The 22,961-nt window shown below is 46.9% G+C and overlaps 1 protein-coding gene and 1 long non-coding RNA gene across 2 annotated transcripts in view; both read left to right on the plus strand.

Moving 5' to 3' along the window:
• Positions 1-2,193: 2,193 nt before the first annotated feature.
• LOC107116872 lies at positions 2,194-14,672 on the plus strand. Its single transcript, XR_001482721.1, has 3 exons — positions 2,194-2,362; positions 6,527-6,679; positions 14,559-14,672. It is a non-coding gene; the product is annotated as an uncharacterized LOC107116872 (long non-coding RNA).
• Positions 14,673-14,769: 97 nt separating this feature from the next.
• The window catches only part of CSNK1G1 (casein kinase 1, gamma 1), a 37,620-nt gene continuing 29,428 nt past the window's right edge, over positions 14,770-22,961 (plus strand). The window contains exons 1-3 of the mRNA XM_015418770.1: positions 14,770-14,950; positions 19,983-20,023; positions 21,418-21,487. Coding sequence (XP_015274256.1) covers positions 14,770-14,950; positions 19,983-20,023; positions 21,418-21,487 — 292 coding nt within the window. The remainder of the gene's footprint in view (positions 14,951-19,982; positions 20,024-21,417; positions 21,488-22,961) is intronic.

A 22,961-nucleotide genomic window follows, 5' to 3' on the forward strand; every position in this document is an offset into this window, starting at 1 on the left:
TCAGGATGACAGTTGCCCAGGGATTAAGCTTGTGCTACAACCTCAGATATGCAGACAATACCACTCTAATGGCAGAAAGTGAAGAGGACCTAAAGAATCTCTTGCTCAGGGTAAAAGAGGAGAGCGCAAAGGTTGGCTTGAAACTCAACATCAAAAAAACTAAGATCATGGTATCCGGCCCCATCACTCCTTGGCAAATAGAAGGAGAAGTCGTGGAAACAGTGACAGACTTCACGTTCCTGGGATCCGAAATCACTGCAGACGGTGACTGCAGCCATGAAATTAAAAGAGGCCTGCTCCTTGGGAGGAAAGCGATGGCAAACCTTGACAGCATAATAAAAAGTAGAGACATCACCCTGCCAACCAAAATCTGTATGGTCAAAACAATGGTATTCCCAGTAGTACTATATGGCTGTGAGAGTTGTACGATGAGGAAGGCCGAGCGCCGAAGAATAGATTATTTTGAACTATGGTGCTGGAGAAGACTCTTGAGAAGTCCCTTGGACTGCAAGAGGATCAAATCAATCAATCCTAAGAGAAATCAACCCTGACTGTTCCCTGGAAGGCCAGATAATAAAACTGAAGCTCAAATAGTTTGGCCACCAAATGAGAAGGGAGCACTCACTGGAGAAGACACTGATGCTGGGAAAGATTGAAGGTCAAAGAAGAAAGGGATGGCAAAGGATGAGATGGTTAGACAGTGTTATCGATGCAACGAACATGAAGTTGAGCAAACTTCAGAGGACGGCGGAAGGCCTGGCATGATCTGGTCCATGGGGTTACGAAGAGTCAGACTCAACTGTGTAACTGAACTGAACTGAAAATTCTACTTTGTGAGCTACTGGCATTAAAGTTGTGAGCAAGCAATTTGGCTACTGCATAAATTAATTTGCTCTGGAGCCCTCCTTCCTGAGCTAAGACAAAAATGTGGAGCCAGAGGCTAAAAAACTGGGCTAGCTCACACTAACTCAGCTTAGAGGGAACACTGCGCCACTGCCATACAATAATTAATTCCTTAGATATCTGAAGAAGTGAGCAGTGACTCATGAAAGCTTATTATCATTATGTTGTTAAGGTGAAGATAAAATGTATCACGGGAGATTTCCAGGTGCCACCTGGAGGCTGGCAACCATACCCTGAAAGCCATTTGCGCAAGTTGGGTACCTGGAGTACAACTCCTTGTTAACAGGCTCACTTCACAAGCAGCCCTTCTTCCCCATTGTATGTGGGCTGGAGTGTGTGTTTGGAAAGCTTATGCTGATACAAAACCCAGTCAGTTTTTTGAGTGAGTTGCACCAGACTTTGGAAAGCTTGTCTAATATTGCTTTGGGTCTAATGGCACGCCTTAGCCTCTCTCGAATGCAACAGGGAGCCCGAAAGCATTTTTTTTTTTTTTGGTTAATGAGGTCTAAAACCCAGTAATGCCATTAACCAAATGGAGCTTTAATTGCCCTGCATGCATTTCTCACCATCGCCTGCACCATTCCCTTCTCCACCCTCTATTGTTCCACGGAGCCGCCACTGCAACAGAAGACTCACGCCTAACACCCCCCACCGCCGCCCGCCTCTGTCGCACCACATGACCCTCCCGCACGCCTACCCCCTTCAACGAACACACTTCCGCCTAGCAACCGAACGCGGTTGCTAGGGCGCCTTCGTGGCGGCCCTAACCCGGAAGCGCTCTCGTGACGGAGCCGAGGACCAGCAGGCGGACGTTCTATAGGACGCCGTCTGCCGAGGGGGCGTGCCCGCAGGAAGCGCTTCCGGGCTGCTCTTCCCCTCCTCCCTTTTTCTTCCCTATTCCTCCCCTCAGAGCGCGATCGCAGAGGGGGGTTCGCGCCCCCAGCACGTCCCTGCCGGGAGAAGCGGCCCTTGCTCCGAACGGCCGTCGTGGCCGCCGCCTCAGAGGCGAAGTCTTCTGCCGTTAACGGTCGCCGTCGATGGGGGCCGCGCCTCGAGGGAGGACGACGAGACGGCGATCGCGCCATCCTCTGAGCCGCCGCCTCGCTTTTGTGTTCGTGTGAAGGGAGAACACGCGTGTTGTTGCCGTCCCCGCGCGGGCAAGCGGAGAAGAGGAAGGAAGAATTTAAAAACCGCCTCCCTTTCGCTCCCTCCCCACCTCCAAACCGGCCCCCTCCCGCCCGACCCCCCCCCAGCCCCCCAGCCATGCACGACCCCGCAGCCCCCCAGCCATGCACGAGCCCGCGCCCCGGTGTCCCGCGGGCGGCCTGCAGCTCTTCGCGGACTCGCTCCCCGTGGCGACCCACTCCCGAGGCCCCCGATCGAGGCGCGCCGGGAAAGCGCCGGGAAGCCGCGAGTGGCGGAGGACGCGCCGCTGACCGGGGGGGACGCGAGCTGGCAAGTAAGTTGGGCTCCCGCCTTTCCTCCCCTCCGACTCCCTCTCCTCCGGCCCTGGCGGCCCTTCTTTCGGCCTTTTGCTGCCGCGGCCATAAAAGAGCGGGCGGAGACAAAGAGCCCCCCGCTGGGTTCCTTGGCGCCAGGCGCTTGTCAAGGGGGTGGGCGAAGGGGAGGAGGGGGGGGATCAGGGCCAGGCTTGCGTGCGTTTCAGCCTTCAGTCCCGCAGACACTGGGCAGCTGCTGAGGATAATGTACTGGCCCTCCAGTATACTAGGGGGTGCCTTAACGTTGTTTATTTACTGTATAATATACTAGGGCTTTCCTTAATATTGTCTAATTACTTTATTTATGCTCCGTTTCTTCCTCCTGGGCTGCACCCATAGTAGGCTGCAACTTCCTTTTGCTGTTTTATCCTCACAACGGCCCTGTGAAGTAGGTTAGGGCCAGGCTTGTGTGTGTTTCAGCCTTCAGAAGCTGGCCAGCTGCTGCGTATAAGGTACCGACTCTCCAGTGTACTAGGAAGTGCAGTCAATGAAATTTCCGAGCAGTCAGGTTAGAAGGGATAAAAGGAAGTCCTTCTTCACCCAAAGAGTGATTAAGACATGAGATTCACTGCCACAGGAGGTGGCGGCGGCTACAAGCATGGACAGCTTCAAGAGGGAATTAGATAAGCATGTGGAGCAGAGGTCCATCAGTGGCTATTAGTTACAGGGTATAGATAGGAGCTCTGAGTCTGGGGCAAGTGATGCACTGTATTCTTGGTGCTTGGGGGGGGGGCAACAGTGTGTGTGGGGGCTTCTGGTGTCCTGGCCCCACTGCTGGACCTCCTGATGGCACCTAGTAGTTTGGGCCACTGTGTGACACAGAGTGTTGGACTGGATGGGCCATTGGCCTGATCCAACATTGGTTTCTCTTATGTTCTTAATATTATTTACTTTATTTATACCCCATTCTCCCCCCCCCCCGGGTGCACACCACTAGCGCTGCGACCACACTCTTGCCACATCCTCACAACAGCCCTGTGAAGTAGGTTAGGCTGACAGCATATGACTAGGGCAAGGTCACCCTGGCAGAGTGCGGATTCAAACCTGGTCATAGTTTATTTATGTATGCTTTAAATTTCTGGATCACCCAGTCCCTGAGTGTACAGGGCTCTGGGCGATTTACAACAGATTAAAAGCATCATCATAACATTATTAAGAACATTAAGACCTTAAAATCAACAGTCAGTCAATCCCAATTTAGTAGTCAACAGGTGGTGTCCGTAATTAATCTAAAACCCACTCTGGACTGTTCTTCCGTCTCACAGGCAGGTTAAGGAGGAGGCTGAAGCGGGTAAGATGGGAGAAAATAGGAGGCTGCCAGCTATGGTGGAAAACCATTGCTGTCTTCAACCAAAAGCCTGGCGGAACATCTCTGCCTTACAGACCCTGTGGAACTGCATTAGACACTCTAGCCTCTACACCATGCTGGCTGAGTCAGGTCATCATTGCCCGCTCTGGCTGGCAGCCGCTCTCTGCAGTGTTAGGTTAAGGTTCTTGGCGTCTCCTGCTGTCTGGTCTTTTTAGCTGAAGATTGAGCCTGGGACCTTATGCCTGCCAAGCTGGTGTTCTGCCACTGAATTACGGCTCAGTGATTTGGAAAATAGTTCCCAAATAGAAACTGTACTCCTGTCTGTCAGGGAGGGTTATTAGCCAACTGTGGTCCCCGCAGCTAAATCTGGCAATGCTGCTCGTGTTGTATGTTGTGTGGCACGAAGTTCCACAGGCTGTTTATGTGTAGTATAGTGTCAGCCGTTAGCCTCTAATAGTAGAACAAAAGTAGCACCTCAGAGACCATTGCAATACATCATATCTGACAAAGCGAGCTTTGGTTCCTGAATGTATACCCAGTAAAATTTTGTTGATCTTTAAGGTGCTACTGAATGCAAATGCGGTGGGGGGAGGATTCCTCTGTTTGCGTTAAGCCTGTTGTTGACTTTCAGTTTGTGTATGTGCAGGATACCCTCTACCCTCTTAAAGTCTGAAAGAGAACACTCTTTTTAGCCCGTTTGTACTTGTAATATAGATATAGCCTCTGCCTGTTCTTGTCAGAAGCTAAGCTGAACAATTAAGGATGTCACTACACCAAAGGAGCTCGGAGGTTTTCCCCCACTTCCTCTTTGCCGTTGGCCTCTTGACTGTGTTGTTTTTCAACGGTGAGCTTTGATGATTCAGTTCGTAATACACAGCAGTTTTTATTACTGTGCGGAGCTGAGGCTTGAATTCTGTTGCACATCTGGCATGTTGAGCTCCCCATGTCCTGCCTTTTATTGCTCCTGCGGGGTCAAGGGACCTGGACATACTAAGAAAGAGGTTTTGTTGTACACAGTTTCTTTTCTCTCTCCACCACTCTGGGCATTTTCACAGCACCCTTCTGGGGCATGTTAGGTTGAAAGACTGGGGGGCTAGCCATGGGAACTTGCCTCTTTCCCCATCTCAGTCCCACACTCTAACCACTGCACTACACAGCTGATGCTATTGCATATTCAAACTGCACCTGGCATGCATAGACACCGAAACGTGTGTCTGGCACATTAAAATTATATTTATTTGCAATACTGTTTGAGTGGCTGCTATGTTAAGCACAAATAAACTTGGAAGTAGGTCTGTCACAGGATCTATTGCCAAAGGCACGTTCAGGGTTGGACAGTTGTGGGGGGGGAAGCAGTTCTTGGAAGCTGAACATGATAAATGGCTTTGGCACTCTTTGAAGCTTTCTTCAGTTGTGAACTTTGCTCCAAGCTTATCTGAGGAGCTTGTGCTTCAGTACTACATTATTTTAACAGTATAATATCTAAGAAATAATTAACAGCACGTTTATATGTCAGTAGCAACTCATGGAATCCTATAGGTAGCACTGAGTGGTGTACAGATGCACTGGCTTATCTTGGATCTAAATTATGAAACTGAAATTTATGAGCAAAAAGAACCATGTGATGTCCCCAGAAGATATTTTAATTCCTGTGTGTAACTGCTGTGTATGTACTCTATCGCTCCTCACTTATCATACACGGCAGCTTCCTGTTTGGTACCGCAGATCTATACTATGGTCTTCCATCTGTTGGTATACTGATGCTTGTGCATTTCAGATACAAAGCTTGACTGTGTATACACAAGCCTTCTTGGAGGCAAAACAATCTCAACCTGTTCTCAGTTTTTAAATCTGCAAGACCCTGGTCCACTGGTGTGGAGCTGGGTATGGAATGTGAGCCACAGTTTTATCTAGAAGAGTGTGTGGTTAGAGGTCTTGGGGCCAAAACGATTTCTACTCATTCTCAAACTTTATATGCAAAAGCAGTCATGAAAAATAAGTAACAGCTTGGTGTGTTTGCACGTTTAAGCGAATACTCGCCATGTGGAATGTAATTACATGCCATAAAGATTGCAGCGTAAGGTATGTTATTATTGATTATTTTTTTTTGCATGTTGGGTTCATAACTTACTGTAAACTCGAGCTATAGCTCTTTGCCCTGACATTCTAGAATACTTCCTCAGTCTGTACCAGTTGAATCTGGGGACTCGGTTTGGATCCAAGACTGCTTTACGCTCGCCCATCTGAACAAATGGTCTGCAGCTGGAATCTCCTTGCCCTTCTGGAGATATTGGTGGCCTCAGATACACAGCACAGGAGCTAGACCGAAGTATTTCACTTCCAGCCACCGAAGTATTTCACTTCCAGCCACCAACATTGTGTTGCGGATTGTAGCGGCAGTCTCAGAAATTACGGAGTCTGGCGAGTTTTAGTGTTGCCGTTCTTGAGGTTCCGCTTCAGTGTGCAATCAGCGAGAATGTACGGACTTCAGGGTCACCAAGGTGGCGACTTCCCCAAGCAGCAGGGGAGTAATGGTCCCAGTCTTGCATGGGTACCCAGGAGATATGTTCTAGGATATGACGACCATCAATCTGAAACTATCCAGGTACTGGCTTGCTTTCCCTTGACAGGGGGCTGCCCACCCCAGCGTGGGATAGGGGTGCTCCAGAAGTGGCTACTGCAGTTTGTATCTTGGATGGTGTCTGTGTCCAGAAGCATGTTTGGCCAGCTTTGTTTACTTGATAAGTTAATGCCTGGTTCATCACGCGTGCTTTTGTAGCCTCCTAGGATTGACTTCTGCGTTGTTCTTTCCCAGGGGCTGCCCTTGAAAACAGACTGGAAGACGCAGTTGGTGCAAAAATGCTGCACCATGCCCTGATGCTAGCTGACAATCCCTTCCTTCCAGCAACTCAAGGCAGCATGAATAATTCCCCCCTTCTCCAATAGATCTTCACAACAACCCTGTGAGGTAAGCTGGGCTCAGAGACCATGGACTTGCCCAGGGTCACCCAGCAGCCATGACTGAGTGGGGATTGAACACCGGTCTCTCCACCCCCGGGTGTGTGTGTATAACTTACCGTCATACAGTACTGTTGCTGAGAAGGAATCAATCAGGCAGCTGCACTGGCTACCTATTACCTTGAAGGCCCAATTCCAGGCAATGGTGCTTTTTTTTAAAGCTGTAACTGGTATATCTTTTTTTTTTGTGGTACGTTTGCATTTTTGTGTGTGGATGTGGGTGTCCATGCCTGGAAGTCATGGTGACCTCTGGCAACTCCTGCTGGGGCATGGAGGACTTTCAGAGAGGTGGCTTGATTGCCTGCCTCTGCCTCCCAGCCCTGGTATTCCTTGGAAGCCCCCCATCTAAACACTTGCCATGGTCGGTCCTGCTTAGCTTCCGAGATCTGACAAGATCGGGCTTGCCAGGGCTATCCAGGTCAGGGCTCCCTGGTATATCTTGAGGTTAGCTGCAGAAGCCCTGCTGAAAAAGGAAGAAAGCACAGGAGAGCCGTTGCTATGTGGACTGATAGTCTTGGGAAGCCCATTCGTTGGGACTGTGCGTCTTGGGAAACCCCTGTGCAGCCTTTGTGGAGGGGGGCATAATGCCCTTTAATTATGAGAGCTTATAGAGAAACTGAAATCACTGTTGTTTCAGAGGGCAGCTGTGTTGGTCTGCTGAAGAAGAGCTGGATTCGAGTCCAGCAGCACCGTAGAGGCCAATGAGATTTTTAGGGTAAAAGCTTTCAAGAGTCAAAGTTCCCTTCGTCAGATGCCGTTGACTCTCAAAAGCTTATACCTCAAAAACCTTATTGGTCTTCAAGGTGCTTCTGGACTCGAATCTAGCTAAAATCACTTCAGTTGGTTTCCCCGTTTAGAAGAAGAGTTGGATTTACACCCTGTCCTTCACTCAGAGTCTCAGAGCGGCTTACAGTCTCCTTTCCCTTCCTCTCCTCACAACAGACACCCTGTGAGGGAGGTGGGGCTGAGAGTGAAAGCACCGTGATTGGCCCAAGGTTACCCAGCTGGCTGCAGGTGGAGGAGTGGGGAATCAAACCCGGTTCTCCAGGTTAGTGACCTGCTGCTCTTGACCACTACACCAAACTGGCTTTATGTGGATAATGGGATAGGTGTTTTCTATCTTCAGTTCTGTGTGTTCTGTTTACTCCCTGTGTGTTTTGCTAGCTGTCTTGAGAATTTTGGGGAGTGAGTAATAAAGCCAACTTAAGTATTTGAAGCTTCAGTTTTTATGGAAAGGGTTATGCTTCTGCATATCCGAAAAGTGTTTGGAGCAAGGCGTTGTTAGTCTTTCTATCTAGGTCCAGCTCCTTTTACCTTGTGTGGTCATGAGGGTTTAACCACAGAAGGGCCCAGCTCGCTAACCAGGGTTACACATTGGAGAATGTGTATCTCCGTGGAAAACGTATCTTCACAACCAGAACAAAAGCGCAAATCTGAAGTGCGTGCGTTCCCGACCAGCATGGTGTATCCGCGCCGAAGAACTCGAGGCAGGCGAATGATCTCCCTGCAGCTCCTCGGCGCTCTCCGGGTTCAACTCTTCCTGCTGCCACCTACTTGTTTAGCTTCTCAGCGCTGATGCGTGGGCACAACTGTGAACCGCTTCCATGGCAACCACCTTCGGCTGGTGACTGATCTGCAAATAGGTGGTTAAACTATGCAGATTTATTCAAAATAGATGGAGTCGTTTTTTGGGGGGGGCGGTCAGTGCCAGGTGATCATGGTTTTTGCTCTCTTCAGGTTGGGAAGCGGTCAGCACCCCTCCACCCTTTCGGACGGCTTGTTGTGTGCTTTCCGAAGGAAACTCCCATGTCCTAGTAGAATTCACATGACTTCTTATGCTCCGTCCATGCAGTGTCCTTGTTACAAAAACCCTGATCATGCCCCTCCCCATGTTTTCTGTGTTTGTGTCTGTGTGTGTATGTGCTTGCAAGCCTGAAAGCCATGGTGACTTCTGGTGACCCCTTGTGGGGCTAGGATGTTTCGGAAAGGTGGCTTGGTATTAACTGTCTCTGCATCCCAGCCCTGGTATTCCTTGGAAGTCACCTTTCCAAGTACTTGCCAGGGTCAGCCCTGCTTAGCTTCAAGATCTGACAAGATTGGGCTTGCCTGGGCCATCATGAGGGCCTCTCTTCATGTTTTGAGACTCTTCCACTTGTAGGCACGCTGGCATTGTGGCTGTCTGACCAGTCAGTGCATTGCGTCACTCCGTACTGTCTCTGGGTGTCTAGAACAGCTGTTTTATGTTGAGCAATGCACAAGGTTAGCCTAGAGTGAGTGTTAAATCAGCATAGTGTTGTGTAATAGCATTGTGGCTAGCCCAGTCTCATCAGATCTCGGAAGCTAAGCAGATCTCGGAAGCTAAGCTAGTATTCAGATGGGAGACCTCCAGGGAATACCAGGGTCACGACGTGGAGGCAGGCAACGGCAAACCACCTCTAAAGGTCTCTTGCCTTGAAAATCCTTTGTAGTAGCCATAAGTCAGCTCAGCTGTGACCCAAGTATCGTGTAAACCAGAAGCCATATGGACTGTCAGTGCCGAGAACAAGGACGGAGCCCTTCTAGTACAGTGTTTTATCAGTTTTCATATTTACGTGCCAGTTAAACATACAGCAAAAACTCTCTGGGCTTGATATGATTGGCATGCCACATCAGTAGTCACAGTAATCTGGCCTGCAAGCTGTTGTGCCGCCACTAGACACCCATGGGTTGTCTAGAAAGTACTGTTGCAGTAAAGTGTTCTTTTTATGGTGCTCAGGAACATCGGCTAAACCCTCCCCTCCACGGATGATTCAGCTTAACTGAAAAGGGCTTGTGGCCAACTGAGTCCTCCAATGTACACTGAGCCATCTTCTGATCAGTTGACCTGCTTGGGGTGGGCTGGCTGCATTGCAGTTGCAGGTAACAAGGCCCATACATGCTCATTTCCTTCAAGCCGACCGACTTCCCCTTCCTTTGAGTTTCGGTTGGATTTTAAATGAGCTTTTAAATGTAGATAACCTTATCGCCCAGCTGTTCCTTTGCTTTGTTCAGGGTTGCCCGAGTACCGGGTGCTGTCTCGGAGGCCTCGCGCGTGCAGCTTCTGAAACTTAACTGGCATGTTACCGAGGCTCCCGCGCTTATTGCTGAAGCGGAGGATGCGTATTTGTCTTATTAAAATGTTTGTGTAGATGTGGCTTATGGAAAATGTATCCCAAACAGGGAAATGAATACTCGCAGTAAAATGGTATGGGTTTGTAGAATCCCTTAAAGTGCCTAGGGTATTGAAAACTCCAGGCAGGCCCCCCCACTGGCCCAAGTTCTGGCAGTAAAAATCATGGATCCCCAACACGGTGCCCATGGGTGTCACGGTGCCTGCTGACACCTTACCTGGCGCCCGCTAAGTGTTTTTAGAAAGTGGGCCGGGCCAGGTGGGGCTTTTCTCTGGCAAGGCTTCTAGTTGGCTGTGCAGATCTGTTAAAAAGTTGCTTCAGGGGCAGCAGCTGCCACTGCAGCATAAGGATTTTCACTTTACGAATAAAGGTAAGCTGTGGCAATCATTTAGTGGCTGGTTCTGCATTTGTGGCTGCACCCACCATGCTGTGTCAGAATTCCAAAGGTACCTACAGGCTCAAAAAGGTTGGGGACCCCTGTTAAAAAGTAAGCTTACACTGCTTTACAGGAATTCTTCAATGTCCTGGAGAAAAGCGAATGTTACACCTCGACTAGAACACGCATGGCTTTGGGATATTTAACTTCTGCAGCCCCCCCCGGGGGGGGGTCTGTTTCTTTTCACCAGAATCACTGTTAGGCACCAGACGGTGAAAATGTCAGACATTGTCCTTGGAATCAAATCTTCCAAGTGTACACGACCTTGACTTGTTGAGCCAAGCTTGTCCCCACAGGGCTTTGACTTGCCTGGAAGGTGTATTGTGACTCACCTGTGAACAAACTCACATAGGACTGGGCTGCCTTTAGTGCTCTCGGGTAGACTGAAGCCTTTGTGTGGGCCGGAAAAGGTGCCTTCGCTACCAAGGTGACTCTTGGTATGTTCATATCTGAAAACACTGACTAAGTGGGACTAAGTGGAACGCCTTCCTTCCCCCAGTTAGGGTGTTTCAGTGCAGGAGGATTCAAGGAAGCCGAATTAACCAGGCTGTAGGCATTTTTGAACCCCTTCTGCCACAGGAGCTTGCTGGGTGACCTTGGGCCAGTTATGCTCTCTCAACCTATCCTACCTCAGCGGGTGATTGTGAGCGTAAAATGGAGGAGTAGCTAATTTTGTCCATCGCTTTGGGTCCCCCATTGGGGAGAAAAGTGGAGAATAAATGAAATAAGTTTGAGCGGTGTCCGTCACCTTCTTCTGCACGCTGGCCTGGTTTCTTATCCCTTTCTGTAAAGGGGATTTTCTCAGATTATAATACATGTAATTTATATATAATAATCCTGCATTCGTTTGTTTTTTAAACAAGAAAATTCCGAAGGCTTTCTAGGTTGGTCTGTCCCTACTTACGGTTCTAACTGGCCAAAGCCCAGCAACTGGCTGCATTGTCCATTGTGAAGTTGACTCTCCATCCTCCCGGCTGTGGTCTCCTGAGCACGCTGGCCCTGCATTGTGTTCTCACAGCTGGCCAGGTTCCATGAGTCTCGCGCATTCCAAGGTGATGCGGCCCCTCGGCACCCAGCTAGCCAATTAGGCTTTCCTGAAGATTATGTTCCAAACCACGTAAGGTTTTTGTCGGGCTAAACAGCAACATGCTCTTGTGACTATACTGTGGGCCAGGTATGTCCAAGTAATGAGGTGAGCCATAAGTCAGGGCCCAAAGGGTCGCCAGCTCCGGGTTGGGAAATTCCTGGAGATTTGGGGATGGCACCTGGGGAGGGACCTCAGTGGAGTGTAATGCCATAGAGTCCACCCTCCAAAGCATCCATTTTCTCCAGGGGACTTGATCTCTGTAGTCTGGAGATTAATTGTAATTCCATGAGACCTTTAGGCCTCAAGTGGAGTTTGGCCACCCTAAAAGAGGTAGTAGATCGGGTGGGACAGGGGCTTATCGTAGGATCATAGAATCCCAGAGCTGGAAGGGGCCATGCAGGCCCATCTAGTCCGGCCCCCTGCTCAATGCAGAATCAGCCTAGAGCACCCATGACAAGTGCTTGTCCAGCCGCTGCTTGAAGACTGCCAGGGAGGGGGAGCTCGCCACCTCCCTCGGCAGCCGATTCCTCTGTTGCACAACTCTGACTGTAAAAAAACGTTTTCCCCTAATATCCAGGCGGTACCTTCCTGCCCTTAATGTAAACCCATGATTGCGAGTCCTCTCCTCTGCTGCCAACAGGAACAGCATTCTCTGCCCTCCTCTAAGCGACAGCCCTTCAAAGACTTCAAGAGAGCAATCCTGTCCCCCCTCAACCTCCTCTTCTCCAGACTGCACATTCCCAAGTCCCTCAGCCTTTCCTCCATAGGGCTTGTTTCAGTTGCCATCAACAAAATAAGGTTGCTCTAAATAACATTATTGTGTACTGTTAGGGTTGCTAACCTTCAAGTGGGGCCTGGAGATCCATCGGAATTACCAATGGTCTCCAGATGACAGAGGTCAGTTCCCTGGGAGGAAATGGCTGCTTTGGAAGGCAGACTTTATGGCATTATTCCATGCTGAGGTCACTTTCGAAACCCTGCCCTCCCTGCTCTCCCCCTCAAACCTCCAGGAATTTCCCAATCCAGAGCAGGCAACCCCATTAACTCCAGAAAAATCTAGTCACAGACCTTCCCACATCTGTAGAATACCTTCTCTGGTTTTACTTTGTTTCCTAAATAAAAACAAATCATTGTTGCCCCCGAGGTCCGTCCTGCGTTATTCATTGCCTTAAATAATTTGTCTGTGCCTCCTGTGTGGGCTTACCCCTATTGGAACGTGCGCAGGTCTCTCCACTGCCTGATATGTGCAGTGTTCCTTCCAGATGAGACCCACAAGGCTGCCATTTTGTTGGGTGTTACAAGTCAAAACACTTCAGTATTTACAGGGTTAATGATGTTTGTTATGATCAACGGGAAGTCACATGTTTGTTTGTAACCAATCTGTTTAGACAATAGAATGCCCGGGAACTTTGGAGCTAACTTGCTAGTCTGATTGGAAACCAATGTGTCAAGTATTTAGCATATTGGCTTCTCCTTCCTGTCTTTTGTTCTGACTGAAGAAGGAGACTCCATTCTTCCTGCCTTTTACCTTTAGCTGTAAGGATGTAGGCATTTTAGCTCTTTGTTATTTTCATATTCCTGTGTACCTTTTTCCATGTTAGGTTTATAGTAAACTTTTATATTTTAAACACACCATGGACTCAGTCTCTTAATACTTACTCTGCTGACTTACTTAATAAGAATCCCAACACATTTCCTTCACAGGGCCGAGAGAGACCCAGATGTGGGTTGGATAGTCAAGCGTCAACCGATTTTTGCAAGCTGAATGAACCTGAATCAATAGTTAAGCTAGTTTCCCCCCCCCTAAACCTTTTGAGCATCTAAACTTGAACTGTTGTGTGCAACAGGTTGTGGTGAATGGATATTAAAGATTCTCTGGGGCAGGGGGAACTAGAACTACCCCTGTTTTTCCCACAGACTTCCTTAGCATTACCTATAGAAGATGATCTGGGGATTCCCTTCCTTCTAGCTGTTGCTTGTAGAATTTATGCATCCTTTTATTAAAGCTGTTCAGCATCCCTGAAGATTATTGCTAATAAGGACAGCTATATCCAGTCTTGATACCATATCCAGTCTCCAGGGCATTCTTCGCACTCCACCAAACCAAAGCTGGGCTGGTGACCAGAGCTGCCCCCCCTCCCAGCCCTTTAATCCCTCGGGTTCTAAATCCTTTTTCTCTGTGATGAATGGCATCGACATGCATAACCTGACCTTCCTCACAGGGTTGTTGTGAGGATAAAATGGAGGAAGGGAGAGCAGTGTTGAGCCCCTTTGAGTCTCTATTGGGGGAGAAGGCAGGTTATAAAGAAAGTTCATTAATAAAGGGAATGAAATGACCAGGAGGCCAGAAGTGCATGAAACCTCACACCCAGGAACTAGCAGTCATTTCTCGAAGGGTATCCAGATTGGCTTGCCACTTGGTTTTCCTTCAGGAATGAAATGTAACGTTCCCTTTACAGAGAAACAAACAAAACAACCTTTATTGGCATAACAACCAAATTATAACGGGGAGGAAACAGTCTGAACAGTCAAGGCCCTGTCTGCTGAGACATTGCTCTCTTCCTAGCTGCAAGGTACACAGATTTGGCCACATTTTCAATAACAATTTGATTCCGAGTAGATAATAACAAAATAATTTTGCATTCATCAGATTTCCCTGCTTGCTCTCTCAACAAGAGATCAATAAGTGTGGAACATATAGCAAGATAAGTACAGTGCAAAAAAAAAAAAAGTGTTCAAGGCTCTCTATGTCCCGCCGATTACATGTGCATAGCCTGTTAGCGTATGGTACAGAGAAGCAAATATAAAACGATCTTTAACGTGCTACAAGGTCGCAATCTTCTGTCGTGATGAATGTAACTTTTTCTTTCACGTTTCTTTTTTTGAAGCTCTTTGAGATGGGAACCAAACATCCCGAGGCTGAAGCTGTGGGAAATGGCAGGACTGAAGCTGTCACTGGATGGGCGGGGAAGGGTCCAGTTGGGAATGGTGGCACCCTGCATGTTCGTGCTGCTCCCAGAATGCAAAGGGTTACATCTGAAGCCATCAATCTGTTGGAAAACTGAAATCACAGTCATTCCTATTTTAGGGAGCAGCGTGTTCTTTTATAAATAGGATTTTGCTCTTATAGTTGCCCTCTCTTTCTCTCTCTCTCTAGGTTGTATAAGATTTTTTCTCCCTCCTTCTCTTCTACCTCTTGGAGGAATCTGGAACTGCCCGTCGAATATTCTGTGGACACGATGCCAAAAGATCTCCAAAAGATTCTATAGTTTGACCCAATGGTTCTTCAGGATATTTATTTCTCTCTTCAAGAATAAAAGTGCACAGTCCAAATCCCGGTCGCTGGCAGATAACTTTATTTTAAGATCATGGACCATTTTCCTAGGGAGAAAGATGAAAGGCAAAGAACAGGGAAAGGCAATCCTGGGAGAAGCTCCCACAGCTCCCGAGCGTCAAGTTCCTCGTCGGCCTCTGGCGTCCTCATGGTCGGTCCCAATTTCCGAGTTGGCAAGAAGATAGGCTGCGGCAATTTCGGAGAGCTCAGGTTAGGTAAGGCCCAACGATTGCGTCACTTGGGATTTGGGCCGTAAAACAGGCCTAAGTGAGCAGCGCGTAATATACATACGTGTAAAAACTGCAGGTGGCAGGGGCCAGTCTGAGATGGGCATTCCCCCTTCTTTCTCAGACAGGAAGGGGTGCTTTTCTGAGATGGGCTCTGCTGTGATGCACCTGCAACCTGAAAACAAGATGCACCCTTCTAGTCAAAGCTCCCGTTCCGTTCACGGCTTCCGAGCAGACTGAATCCACTAAAAGGGCCAGAATGGCTGGAGTGTTGGAGTCCCCAACATGGTGTCCGTGGGCATAATGCACCTGCCAACATATTTTCTGGTGGCCGCCAAGAGTTGTGGGGAGGGGGGCAGATAGGGCTTTTGCCCAGCAAGGCTTCTGATTGGGTATTGGAGATTTGATTGGCTGTACAGATCTTGTAAAATGTTCTTTTGGCAGCAGCTGCCACCACAGCACAAGGATCTGCACTGTGTTGCTGAAGTGAAGCAGTGGCCATTATTTTGTGGCTGGCTCCGCCTCCTGCGGCAGCCATTTTGCAGCGGCCATCTTGCTGCTGCATCTGCTATGCAATGCCCGAATTCCAAATGTGCCTGCAGTCTCAAAGTGGTTGGGGACCCCTAGACTAGGGTATGGGGAATCCAGGTTCAAATCCCCACTCTGCCACAGGGGCTTGCTGGGTGACCTTGGGCCAGTCACACACACTGAGCCTAACCTACCTCACAGGGCTGTTGTGAGGATAAAACAGGAGACAAGAACGATGTAAGCTACTTTGAGTCCCTATTGAGGAAAAGGGTGGGATACAAATAACGTAAATAAAGAATTGACAAAGGCTTGGATTGAGCACTGCGCAAGTTGAAACTTAAATGGACTCATGCCCAATACCTAGCTGTTTCATTCTTCTATAATATAGCGCCCAGAAATTGGTCACACGAGATCCTGTGGAGGCAGAAGCACAAGTAGGAATATAATAAATTTGACTTAGAAGAAGCAGGAATTTTGAGTTGGATCCTCAAGACTCATGTAATATTTTTTTCAATAGGATGTCTTATGTGTTGTGTCTTATGTGTTGTGTGTTAAGGGCTTCATCTGACGGTTTGGCAGCAGGCATCTCATAATTCTTAAAACAAACAAAGAGAATCACAGAAACATATGTGCCAAGTGGAATTAAACCATGGTGATCTTGCTTAGAAAAAAATCTTTGAAACACAGCTTGATGCTGGCTTCCGTGTCAGCAGGACCTGACGTTCTTCTAATTAGAATACACTAATGAGGTGTGGAATGCATCTTCTTCTCCTTCCCATGTGATGCATATAAGTTCCTCTTGATGAATTTTTCAAATCTTTGGATTTTTATACAAGAAGAAACAAAGATTGTAGTTTTCTATGAAATTTATTTATAATTTTCACAGGCTATATGTATTCCACTGTTCATTTAAAAATACATAAAACTGCAAAATGAACTTGTAAGAATTGTTGATTAGTAAGGTTATCATAGTTTAATCCCCTTTGGCACATCTCATAATTCTTGACAGTTTCAGAACTGCTAGCTCTGTACGTAGTCACCCGTACAGCCTCGCTTTCTTTTCGCATTACAAAATTCCTCAGCGAATCACTATTCTCCGGTGGACAAAGCGTTTGCCTTGGGTGCAGAGGTGGAGTTTGTCCCACCTTTGCTGTGATCACAGGGTGTGGCTTTGGGCAAGGTGATGCCTCTGCTTTTCTATCTACAAAAATGGGAACATTGGCAACTTAAGCCACAGGGTGATCGCGAGGACAAACACAGTACAGTGAAGCCTTTGGCAAACAGAACTATATACAATTGTGCTTGCAGCTAAATCTAGACCTCCAAGTAGGTACATTCTTTGCATTCTGTTTTTTAAAAAGTTGTTATTATGGCGAATACTCTGTGCCTTAATGAACAATGTGCATACTTCAAACAGGCCAGTTTTTCTAAACATGAGATTCTTCTAGAAAGAAGCTTATATCACAAGAAAGATTTTAGTCTTTAATTTTGTGTGGCTGTTTTCTTCTTACTTCGGTTGAAGTTTGATTTCTTTGGCTACAGATCCAGGGATGCTAAAAACTTGCCTAGCAGGGCTATGTCTCAGTTCCCCAGGTAATGAGGCATCTGCAGTTCCAAGAAGGCTGGTGTTAGCTTTGAAAGAGAGGGCAGGAGTCTATAAATATTGAAGGTTACGTTCCAGAATGAAATGACAGTCCAGGCCAGAGCCAGAAAAATCGAAGTCCATCAGGAGGCTTTCCAGACAGAGACAGTTCCCAAATAAGAGTTCCAAACCAAATGGCAGCCTCAAAAAAGCTTTTTTGCCTAATAAACATCTGTCATGTTTCCTCCTTTAGAGCAGATTGAAGTAAGGATGTGTGTGTGTGTCCGTGTGTGCTTGAGCCCAGGAAATTGGAATTCGATTCCATTTCCCTGGCAAAAGCCCGGACAAGATTGAACTTGCTATATTTCAATACTATTGAACCATCTTCAGGGTACTGAAGTTTAAGTTCTACTTGGGTGGTGTGTGTGCTTTCAAGCGACATGTGCCATGATAGCTTTTTTGCAGCCATTGAGATCCCGTCGCAGAGTTGTTTGATTTCCTTATTATCGCTTTGTTTTGGGCCTTACAGTTTCATATGAAGACTTCTCTAAGATTCTTTCACAAACGTGGCTCTGCTCTCCGGTTTGAAGTGAACTCAGAACTTGCTCGGAGTATGCGTCACGATTGCTATTAAAATCAGTGGCAGGAATACTGTCAGTTATTTACTCAAATACTAATTGGTGCTCTGTTCTTAACATGAAGGAGACCCATGAATTCTCACCCCATTGCCCTTATATAATGACAGGTTATCTTGCAGCTGAGCATTTAGGGTAGCTCACCTTGATTTCTACCTGAGGTTTTTATTTCTCTTATTTTCTGTCTGGTTTAATTATATGTTAAGTCCCACCTCTGCCACTGCCATCGCCATCAAGTGACTTACGTAAAATACATAACACAGACGCCACAAAAACACACACATCAGCGTTTCTAAAATATGCTGTGCAAACATAGACCAGCAACGAAACGGGATCGCAAGCTGGCAATGAGCTGTTAATTTTCACCCCATTAATGAATAAGTTCTGTTAACTACAATCCAGTGTGTCGTAGGGGATACAGTGTTGGACTAGGTAGGATATAGGTTCGAATCCCTGCTCTACCATGTGAGCTTGCAGGGTGACCTGGGGCCAGTCATACTCTTTCAGCCTCACCTACCTCACAGGGTTGCTATGGGGACGAAATGGAAGAGGGGATAATGATGTCAGCCCCTTTGGTTCCCATTGGGGAGAAATGCTGTGCATAAATTAAATATGGACCCTCTGGAGTGGATGGGTTATGTATGTTCTTTTTTCTTGGTATAGGCTTTGTTTATGAACTTACCTAGTTCTGTTACATATCAGATTACAGCAGAAACTATGTCTTCCACACTCCTGCCTCTCCAGTCTGTCTTAGTGATTTGATTTTGGTACTGTGCACACCTGGATTAGCTTTCAGTGCCTTTTCTTGCGTGAAGCATGAAGATGCACTTGGAACGAAGCTGGACAATTAGCCTTTTTTTCCACCTTATATTTCAATGTAGACATTTTTTCACATCCACGTGGGGTGCTAGATTCAGGTGGGTAGCTATGTTGGTCTGAAGCAACAGAACGAAGTTTGAGTCCAGATATCTGAAGAAACATGCATGCCCAGAAAAGCTTATATCCAGAATTAAACTTTGTTGGTCTTAAAAGTGCCACTGGACTCAAACTTTGTTCTGTGGGGGTGCTAGTTTGTTTAGAATGGGGGTGATACCCTTGTATAGACTTCACTTTCTTCCTAACTGATACCAGCAGCAGTATACTGTCCTTGAACTCGTGTCCATTTTTGAATATGGGGAATCAGAAGAAGAAGAAGAAGAGATTGGATTTATCCCCCGCCCTTCACTTGGAGTCTCAGAGCGGCTTACAAACTCCTTTCCCTTCCCCTCCCCACAACAGACACCCTGTGAGGTGGGTGGGGCTGAGAGAACTCTGGCACAAACTGCTCTTTTTCAAGGACAGCTGTGCCAGAGCTTGTGACTGACCCAAGGTCACATCAGCAGGTGCAAGTGGAGGACTGGGGAATCAAACCCGGTTCTCCCAGATTAGAGTCCACACACTTAACCACTACACCAAACAGCTTTTGCTACTCTTTAATTTTGGATAACTTCCATGAGAAATAGTCCACATTTCTGCAGAGCAGATTCTCTGAATGCGAGAACTCAGTTTGTAACAACTGTTCCTTAACTCTCAAAAACTGGTGTCTACTGCCCTCTTATGTCAGCACAATGACTTTCCCCATTTATATCCTGCAAAAGTACTTTCAAAAGCCTTGAGGCTCATGGAGTATCTTATAATTGCCCTAGTGATAGAACTAGTGGTTCCCAATTAAAGCAATCTCATTTTGATTTTTTAAAAACTGCCAGGACTCTCAGTTCTCATCAGTGTGTATCACACATCAGTCAGTCCCTTTTCGAACTCTGTGCAGTGTCCTGTATATGCCCTCTGGTAGCACCTAATTTTCATTGCAGCTTCTTGCCTGTCTGTACTATTTTAAAATATTGCAAAAGATTGCCCATATATATATATATGCACAAACTTTTGCAATGTTTTAAAATGGTGTGTGTGATATGCCTCTGCATTGAAAAATTGATGGAAAAAACTACCAATAGTTTTGTGATGAATTAAAAGAGAACACACACTGTTTTTCCTGAATGTTCTCATTAAAGTGGATCATATTGTCTCCACACCCAGTTTTCTGTTTGCACACTTAAAGCACAGGTGATACTAGGGAATAAAATGAGTTGCAAACTGTTGGAGAAATATATGTATAAACAAATTAACTAAGGTTACCTTACACTGCTTATCATGCAGGAAACATGAACATGGTTTACGGACCTAAAATGCTGCCTTCTGTGTCACAATTTTTGATCCTTTTGAATTTTTTCTTTTTCAGGCAAAAATCTTTACACAAATGAATACGTAGCAATCAAACTGGTGAGTAGGCTCACATTTAAAAAAAAGAACTCTGTGGTTTTGCCTGCTATAAAAAATGGACAACTTTATTCATTCTTTCGTCTTCCTGAAAATATTAATGCCTGCCTCCCCTAGAGACAGTTTTGGAAAGCTGTGTCATTCACAGGCCAGAGATGACGCAATGGGGCTTGTCCTGAACAGCTGCTTCACTGTCTTTGCCATTTACAGGCCTGATGGATTCCCAAAGAACTCCTTGGGTAGATGCTCAGAGCCTTTGCCTGGCAAAGTGACTGAAGCCGGGAGGTTTTACTCTCTATCTCCAACTGCGCGGTTGTCTTTTTGTGAATGGAGGCTTGACCTCTTTGCATTGGGGCAGAAAATCTAAGCAGGTAGTTGTGTGGGTACCATAGGCATTTCTAGAAGGGGAGGAAAGTTAAGAACCCTCTCTCTGCCAGCTGTTTGAGATTTGGGGCGGAGTTTCTGTGCTTCCCCTGATGTGGGAATTTCACCTGTGCATGGCCAAAGGCAAGAGTCAGAGGGCTCCTGGCCCTCTGATTTTTAGTCCATGGCTTGGTGTCTGATGTGTAGAGTGACCAAGGCCAGAGGATCCAGGATTAGACCCCCACGTGGTTATTGTACTGGTTGACTGTGTTTATTTAATTTTTGTGGGTGTGTATTTTTTCAATCTGCTTTGGGTCCTCAGAGGGGAGAAAAGACCGGCACAAATGCTTAACATTCAAAGGCTTATCCCCAGCCCTATGGACAGCCTCGACCGGGGCCAGGGCTTTCTCCGCCCTGGCTCTGGCCAGGTGGAATCAGCTCCCACTGGAGATCAAGGCCCTATGGGACCTTCTATTGTTCCGCAGGGCCTGCAAAATGGAGCTGTTCCTCCAGGCCTTCGGTTGAGGTGGCTGGCATCTGTCTTGGTCTTAGTCTCCCTGCTCTGGCTCCCAGTCTGCTGAAAGGACCAACTTGATTCCACTTGTAGCTCTAACAGATACGAAACTCTTGCTAACTGTATGATTTTTATTGTTTATTGTCTTTACTGATTTTAACATGATTTTATTGTAACAAATCTTGAACTCGGTTTCTTGTGATCTGCCCTGAGTCCACTTTGGGAAAGGTGGAATAAAAATCTCAAAAATAAAGAAATAAACTGTGGGTTATGGCTCCATTGCTTTGAATCGGCTTCAGTTTAGCTTCTCTGCCATAATCCCTGCTTCTGCTCTGTCTTTTTTGGTCTCCTTTTCCTTTAGTCTTGAGCTCAGCAAAGGCTCAGGTACTTGGTTTTAAAAAGATGTTCAAGCCACTCAGTTTGTTCCTATGTTCACAGTTTTAGAAATGCTACATAGGTCCTAGAAACAAAGCTACTGGAATTGACTTTTCTTCTCTTTCCCCTCCTTGTTTTCTTACAGGAGCCATTAAAATCCCGTGCCCCCCAGCTGCATTTAGAGTATAGATTTTATAAACACATTGGCTGTACAGGTAAGCAAGACTTCTTGCAATCTTATTTTTCAGCTGACTCAAATGTGGCACAGAGAGGCCGTCCTCGGTATCTTTAGAAAAGTAAAATCAAGTGTTTGGAAGTGATCAGCTGGTCTAATATTGGAAGGGGATGTGTTAAAAGAAAAAGCGTAATAAGAACACCAGAAGAGCCCTGCTGGATCAGACCAATGGTCCATCTAGTCCAGCATCATGTCTCACACAGTGGCCAACCAGTTCCTCTGGAGGGCCAGCAACACAGCGCCGAGACCTTCCCCTGATGTTGCTTCCTGGCACTCAGATTCAGAGGATTAGTGCCTCTGAATGTGGAGGTTCCCCTCATTCACCATGGCTAATAGCCATTGATAGACTCCTCCTCCATGGATCTTTCTAATCCCCTTTTAAAGCTGTTTATTCCTGTAGTCATCACTACATCCTCTGGCAGCAAAGTCCACATTTTAATCACTCTCTGTTTAAAGTAGAATTTTCTTTTGTTCGTCTTGAACCTACTGCCCATCAGCTTTTGTACTTTTCCCCACTCTGCAGTGTTCTTGTTGAGATACGGTGGCCAAAACTGTACATAGTTGATTGATAATGATTGATATGCTTCCAGCTGGTGTGAGAGGAAGCTTAGAGGGAATTTTTCTCTGGGGTGTGTGTGTGTGTGTCTGTGGAGTCTCTTGATATCTCTGACCTCAGAACTCCTGCCCTCTTGCCAGTGAGGATTTTGTGCACTCGCAAACAGGTTGTGCTGTTATGAGCTGCAGGAATTTAACCATCTTCTTGCTACTTGAAACCACGCTTCCAATGTCCGAGAAGGCCACAAGCACTAAAATGTCTTGAGCCGGCTCTGTAGTCTGATGTCAGTCCTGATAAGTTCTGCAGAAACTATGTTCATAATATGCAAACCAAACTTTTCTTTAACCCTGTGCCCGTGCCTCCTTTGGTTGGGATTCTGCGGCAGATGGCATGTCGGCTGGACAGAACTGAAATACTTTTAAGACCCAAAGATGGTAGAAGAATGGCTCTGAGAATCCAGTCTTTGGACTGCTTAAGCAGGAAACAGCTGGTGGAGGAAGGCTTTCCTAGAACTGCCAGGCATTCGTCTGAGTCCTTTGAGGGACTTTGCAGTCCTTGTAGTACTGTGGAACGGAGCGTTCAGTCTGAAAAGGCCTTTTTTGGAAGGAACATAAGTGTTAAATGTCCTTTCTTTGTGGCTGAAAATGAACCTGATGAGACCAGGATGTCGTCTTTGCCTGATCCTGGCTCCCGTGAGATTGAGAATAGTTCCCAGTATAAGTGATCTGCATTTGCATTTCTTCACTGCTCAGTCAGCTGCCTCTAGATCAAACGCCGAGGCTGAACTTGTGCAGGGTGGGGTGGTGCTGGGTGGTTGCTGATTATCCAGAGCCATTGCAAGGCTATTGAGAGAATTTCCACTATAGAGGATCAGTCCGTGGGCTGCAGGCAGCGGTGG

The sequence above is a fragment of the Gekko japonicus genome, unplaced genomic scaffold, assembly GCF_001447785.1.
Source record: "Gekko japonicus isolate JY-2015 unplaced genomic scaffold, Gekko_japonicus_V1.1 scaffold150, whole genome shotgun sequence".
Lineage (NCBI taxonomy): Eukaryota > Metazoa > Chordata > Lepidosauria > Squamata > Gekkonidae > Gekko > Gekko japonicus.